The sequence below is a fragment of the Urocampus carinirostris genome, chromosome 2, assembly GCF_059441175.1.
Source record: "Urocampus carinirostris isolate Australia breed hairy pipefish chromosome 2, RoL_Ucar_1.0, whole genome shotgun sequence".
NCBI classification, from domain to species: domain Eukaryota; kingdom Metazoa; phylum Chordata; class Actinopteri; order Syngnathiformes; family Syngnathidae; genus Urocampus; species Urocampus carinirostris.
The window spans coordinates 44,466,262-44,473,276 of NC_142350.1; the positions used below are offsets into that span (position 1 = coordinate 44,466,262).

Genomic DNA, 7,015 nt, shown 5'->3' on the forward strand with positions numbered 1-7,015 from the left:
ACAGTTGGTATGAAATAAACTGATACTGTTATTTTAGGCAACATGATAAATTAGGCTTTGAAAAAAATATGAAACATGGTGCCAGGAATTAATATTTTTTGACACGTGGTGTGCCTTGAGGTGTGCAGAGGTAGATATGTCTTAAGTCAAGTTTATTTGTGACCACAACGCCCTCAAGTTGGCGGGCCGGCAGTGATGGCCAGTCACTGCCCATCTTCTCCTGGTCCCCAGCTAAACTCCTCCCTCCCAATCCAGAGCTGTCTTACCTCACCAGGGTTGTGTAACAGGGGACTCTGTGGTCGAGGGGTGCGGCAGATGCGGAGAGGTCTCCTGTACAGTGGGGTGCTTCCTGACTGGTGTCCTCCTACGTCTTACTGAGTGTTTCCACCATGCGCTGCATCTGCTTTCCCCTTTCCCACGGATAGTCCTGGGTTGATGTATCTTGAGGCGCCTTGCGTTTTTGCTGATTTTCCCGCAGTGGCACTTTGCTTCTAACATAATAGAGTGGTTTGGGTAATCCGTCTCGTCATCTGTATTCGTGCCATAGCCGTTGAATCAGTCCTCCTGAGTCTCTCATCCTCCCCCCCTCTCGGGAGACTTTTGGGGTATTGCTTATTGTTCTGTTCCGTAGCAAATGTTGGTGCCCTCTTCCAAGTGCTGTGGGTGGGGTTGCTAGCCTCACACACCCGTGCCAGACTTTCTTCCTTGGTTGCCATCCAGCCTTTCCTGGAAGTCACTGGTGATCCAGGCTTATCAAAATTTTAACAGACACAAAATAATAAATAATGAAATATAGTTTATTAATATGCTAAGAATAGAAGTGTGTTTTAAGCCTAGATTTAAACTGTTCCACTGAGGTTTCAGATCAAATCTCAGGGGGAAGAGCATTCCACAGCACCGGGGCCTGAATGGAGAACAGCGGTGCCTCAGCTTTCGAACTTAATCTGTTTTAGGATGGCGGTCAAGATCTTAATTTATTTCACCCATAAGAAATATTGGAAAACTCTAACCAGAAATGTATTCCTAAACATGTATGTTATTACTCATACATACATTTTTTAAATAAAAATACCTTAACCACTTTTTTCCTATTGCAACATTGGACTTCTTGGCCTTTTTTGTTCTTTATGAAAGTCAAAATCGTAGATTTAGGTGGAAACGACTAGTTAGCGAGACCAGAGACAAAATAACACTGAAATGCTTGCTTACTTATCTCTTCAATTCTGTAGTAGTAAATACTTTTCTATCATAATAAAGACTCTTCCTTGTCTCCCCTACGTTCTAAGATCGTTTCTTGGGATAATGAAGGGTTATAAAATAAAAACCAAAAAGGCACAAAGTATTCAAAGTCATAAAAACGTAGTCGTGCACTGGTCGTTCTTCTGTTCCATGTTGGATGCTGAACAAGAAAGAACACAATGCCAAAGAGTCGAGGCCAGGGAGGGGCACTGATCTTAGTCAAAAGACATGGCACATTTTACTCATGTTTTGTAGTACTTGCTATAAAGTTGCACAATACAGTGACATTTAATGATCAACTGTTAAACACTATCCCTTTAAATACAAAACATTTTAAAAATCATGTTTATTAAAAAAACATGTTTGCAAAGGTGGCGCATCAAGCTAACTTTGTAGCAGGCAGGCAAGCAGGCACTTTCCTTCCGCTCTCATCCCCAGAATCTCTGTCGGCCGACGGGCACTGGGGCCTGTTGCGAAGTCCACATGGTGGCCGAAGACTCCGCCGTGAAGACCAGAACCAGGTTGGCAAACATCATCACCAGACCGGGCAGCAACGACAAGCCCATTCCCAAAGCGCGAACACTGCTTCCAAAGGCAGCGGCCACCCAGTAAATCAACCTGCACACACAAGTTGGCGTTAGGTCTGGTCAGATAAGTCTTGCCCGAGGGAAGGTAAACTTTGAATTGCAGCCTGCATTGATCTGAAAAAAATTGCTTGGGACCGGGTCGGAGAAAAAAAATGGCTGATCAATGTATTTAACAGGGTTCGTAAGGGTTCTGGGAATCCTTAAAAATGCTTGAATTTTAAAGTTATGCTTTTAAAGATTAAAAAGCTTGAATTTTGGGTGAAGTACCTGTAAATGCTTGAAATTGTTGTCACGTAACTCAAGTCCGCATAAAAATGTATCCGATCACTGCTCTGTTGGCTTTTCTTTGACTTTGCATTTCTTCTTCCCTTGTGATTAACGGCAGCCGGCATTAAATTGTACAGTATTGTCCTAAGAAGCGTCATCGCCCCCTAAAGGACAGGTGCATGCTACACCTAAACAGCTCACTATGAAATGTGTATTTGTGCAAGGATTATATATCAGTTATGGACAAAGATGCGAAAAATTTAAGTAGCATTTCCTACTCGTAAACTGTAATGGGAAGAACTTCCTGCAACTAAAAATATAAGATACATATTACGGTCATTCCCCCCCAACACCTTTACGGGAAAAGATTTGTCTAAAAAAAAAAACATATCTATATGTATATATATTCACGATTAATTCCGATGTAAAAATCACATGTTTCGATAAATGACACGGAAGATTTAAAATTGCAGATTTATGTGTGACTCTGAAAAATAAATGATTCACACCACATTTTTATTTTAATGGTACTGGAGAAATTTCAAAACTGGCTGTGAACGTCCTTAAAAAGGGCTTAAACGTGACAATGAAAAGTACAAAACCTGATTTTATATTTTGGTCTTAAATCTGATACATGAGGAAACAATATGACATGCCAAATATTCTGGTTTTGCCTATTTGTTTATAAAGGGACGATTTTATTCAATTGATTTTGAAACACTCAAACGAATATATTCATTTACAAGTACACTAAAAGCAATATCTCCCTTTTTAAGCACTAAATTTGATCATTTGCCTTGGAAAACTCAATGCAGTAGGGCTACTTTAAAAGTGATTTATTGCATGAAATGTTGTATCTTGATCAATAAAATTGATTAAAATAAACAAGTACAGAAAAATGTAGCCAGCTATTTGAATGTTGGCCGCGAGTGCAATGAAAATTTTGTTTTTAATCGAGGCACATGAAAGGACACAGGGTAAGAAAGACACAAATATCACATTTTTATATGTTGAAGTGTACTACAATATGTTATTACATTAAATCGAGGGTCTCCAACGTGATGCCGCTTAAGGACAGCTGAGGTGCCCACGGACCTGTTATAAAAATAGAATACTAGTGCTGGGTCATTGTGATTTTCCATTTTATTTGTTTTGTGGTTGACTTGTGTCCATTTCACCCTATAACCCAATAACATGCATATCAAACTGGGTGCCCTTTGCTCTAATTAGTAATAAAAGTAGCTCTCAGCTTAAAAAGGGTTGGAGACCCTGGCATTAAATGATTGATTTTATGATTTGATTGTCCTTTTTCTGCTTTTTTTTAATGAAAACGTTTCCCTGAATTTGCTGTTAGATTTCACATCTATTGTTGAAAGGAGCTAAACCGCATCAAACTTAGGCAAAGATACCAAGGTGCAATTTCTTAATTGTGTGGGTTTTTTTTTTGTTTTGTTTTTTAATCGATAGGAGTACAATCATTGAGCCTTCCATTTGAAGTGAAATAACATTGGGTTGGGTGTTTCCTCAAAATGAAGTAGGCAAATACAGCTTTGGGAGTGGCGCTTAGCTTTGGAAACATCGAGTGAACATATTTAAAAAGGCAGGTCATTGATGTTATGTGGTTGGTTTTTCTCCTGTGCTTCTCTCCAGCGCCTCACGTACCTCCCCAATGCAAAGACCAAGGTGAGCAGGGGCACCAGTTTAAGCTGCTCCTGGTTCAGGTAAACGGCCACCACAAGAAGCTGCAGCAGGTACAGAACAAAGAGGCTGAGTGATTCCCGAGTGTAGGTTCTGTGAACGGCCAGCTCGTCCAGGTCCGAGGCAGCCGACTCGTCCAGCAACGGCCTCACCACGCCCAGTCGGAGGCGGATGGCGCCCACTGCCAGCCATCCTTTTAAGAGGGCAGGTGGGGAAAGAAGCGGAGTTTGAGGTGGAGGCTAGTGATGTATTGTTTGCGAACGAAATGGCTTTATGAGCCGACTCTTTGAGGTGACCGACGAAAGCCGGCTCCATACAAAACGCTCTCTCTCTTTCTAAAATTCCTTCTATTTCAATCTCTTTTTCCTCCCTCCCTCTATTCCCTCTCTTTCTTGCTCTCACCTTTTCTCGCTCTTCTTTTGTCACTCTTTGTGATTAAGGGCTATACAAATAAACATGACTTGACTCTCCTACCTTTTTATTCCCCTCTATCACTCTCTGGCTCACTCTTAATCTCTCCCCCTGTCTTGCTCTCTTTTTGCTCTATCCCTTTTTCCCTCTCCTGCTTTCTATTTTTCTTTCTCAAATACGCTTGTGACTGGTCCCTATGAGCGGAGCCATCTCTGTTATCTACTTAGTGTAAACAATTTTAAAGTTTAAATAAGGTAAACGTTCACTGTCTATTGAAACAATAAAAACTAATATAATGTGTTAGCATAATATATCTTTAAAATTTATTTTGTGCATATTGTTTTATTATAAATGGTAATATGTCATTGAAATGAGAAAAAAAATCCGAAAAGCCATTTGGGAGCCGGCTCAAAAAAGCTGGCTCAAAAAAAAGAGCTGGAATTACCACTAACGGATAAGGGCGTTCTACTCACCCAAAACTATAGGTGTGGCAGCCAAAACAGAGCAACGCAGCGCGTAGAGCATCCTAAGGGGAGCACCTTCCAAAAGAGGGGCATCAAAAGGCAGAAACACAAAGCCCCCCCACACCAGGAAGGGGAAGAAGATGGCAGACGTTATCAGGGACACAACCACTTTCAGGATGTCTCGATTGGGACAGCCCTTCCTGCCTGAGACAAAAAAAAATCATAATAACAAATCATTTCTAAATGGTGTGAGTTTAGATTTACCTGGTGAGGATGACCTGTCCAGGTGAGAAAGGGGCTCCAAACTTGCGGCAAAGTCCGGCTCTTTAGGAACTGCATATTTTTCCATCGGTGTGTCATACCTGATCAACAGGCCAGGGGAAGTGGATCCCATAAGATGTAAACACAACACAAGGTTTTAGAAAACTACCTTTTTACAGAAAATGAAACAGTATCTGATAATGTACAGTAGGGGTCTTCAATGTGGTGCCCGCAGAACTGCCCTGATAACAAACCACTGTTGGGTCATTGAGATTTTCTATTAAAATCTATTTTTGATGGTTGACAGTCTATTTAAGCCTACTTCCAATAATGAAACTGGTAATAACATAGTGATAACATAAGTTAATGTAGGAATACATATCAAACAGGGGGCCATTTGTGCTAATTGGTAAAAAAAGTAGCCCTCAACTTAAAAAGAGTTGAAGACCCCTGGTGTACAAGAACAGAACAAGTAAATGAAGTAATATCTTCAGGTTACAAATAAGGCAACGCGACACGTTTTAGCCACATTATGTTGAAACATGAACTCGGTCTACATTAATAAAACATGAAAAGAAGCAGACACGGGATACGGTCGGATGCCAACTGGTTCTAACTGAACAAAACATGGAAAAAAGACAACAGTAGGTATGTCGCAACACTAAACAGAAACAATATGTTGGGACACTAGCTCCAACTCAACAAAGTATTAAAGAGAGACAACTCAGGATAAGTTGGAACACTAACGAACTGAAAAAAAAAACATGAAAGGGAGACATAGGAACACTACCGTGTAACTAAAGAAAACATACAAAACTATAAAGAATATGTTGAGACACTAACTGAAACATGAAATAAGATTACAGATAGGTCAGAGAACAAATTAAATCCAACAGAACAAAACATGGGACAAAGACGAAACAGGATAGATAAAGAAACAAGAGAGACAATGCAGGAAATGTACTGACACTAACTGAACAAAAATAAGAAAGACAACGCAGAATATGAGGGTTCACGAACTGAACAAGAAAGGAAAAATATGCAACTTATAAGAAACTAACTGAACAAACTATCATAGAAATACAACACTGGGTATCCTGGGACATTAACGGAACAAAACAAGCAACATTAATGCAGAATATGTTGGGGCACCAGCTCCAACTCAATAAAATATGAAGGAAAGACAAGACTATAATCACTTGTGGATAGATCAATAACAATATTGCCAAGACGCCAAGACATTGAAATATAATATTGGAACACTTATTGTCTCTACCTGAATAAAACATGAAAGTAAGACAAGAAAAAAGACAGACCAAGCTGTTTGTGGGCTTATTTCCTCCCATAAACGTTTGTGACGTCATATTTTAACGACAAAGAGCAAAATTCTATTGGAAGTAACAAAACGCAAAACGTGAAGAAACGGACAGCCACCCTTAAAACCAACTTTCACCATTGCTAATCCATGGTTACAATTTCCGTGAGGAAAACAAATCCACTCAGGATGAGGAAAAAGACTCAATAAAAGGACACAATTTGACTAACGATCGACATTGAAGCGAAGTGGCGGCCATGACGTATTCTACTCAACCCAATAATCACTCGAACCCAGCGGTACCAGATTCAATTGTATTTTTCTGTCGTCGAAGAAACAGGAAGCAGGCACCTCAGGTGTTGTTGCCCAGGTGTGTAATGCAGGCCCCGCCCCTTTGCGGAAGCTCTTGCTTCGATTGGCTCAGCTTCAAAGACTTAAAAAAATTTATCTAATGAAAGTTATTTTCTAGTTTTTGTTCGAGGATTCTTTTTTAAATATATATTTACAAACGTTATTATTGTTATTTTTAAAAATAAAAGATTATGTAGGCTGTACAAAACGAGCTATATTTTCCCAGGATTCATTTCGCGAGGCGGCAATGACACCAACAGCGAATGGCGCCATCTTGTGTTCGAACAGAGTAGCTGCATTCAAGGAAAAAAAAACCAGAAAAAGTACGAGTAAAATATCGTTTGTTCAGAAGAGTAAAGCTTACTTTTTGAGTTTGGAACATTTACAGGGCATAAAAAGGGACAAATTTAACTGTAAAGAAG

General features: G+C 39.9%; 1 protein-coding gene across 2 annotated transcripts; it reads right to left on the minus strand.

Moving 5' to 3' along the window:
• Positions 1 to 1,486: 1,486 nt before the first annotated feature.
• Positions 1,487 to 6,629, minus strand: LOC148372016 (transmembrane protein 79-like). Of its 2 annotated transcripts, none has more exons than XM_088326689.1 (5): positions 6,473 to 6,629; positions 4,931 to 5,028; positions 4,676 to 4,870; positions 3,756 to 3,984; positions 1,487 to 1,857 (listed from the first exon to the last, which is right to left on the minus strand). In XM_088326689.1, exons 1-5 carry the CDS (start codon positions 6,499 to 6,501, stop codon positions 1,668 to 1,670), a joined length of 741 nt encoding a protein of 246 aa, XP_088182815.1. In that variant the 5' UTR covers positions 6,502 to 6,629; the 3' UTR covers positions 1,487 to 1,667. The 2 variants fall into 2 exon arrangements, with proteins under 2 accessions (XP_088182815.1, XP_088182816.1); XM_088326690.1 differs by having other exon boundaries at positions 6,519 to 6,610.
• Positions 6,630 to 7,015: the final 386 nt, after the last annotated feature.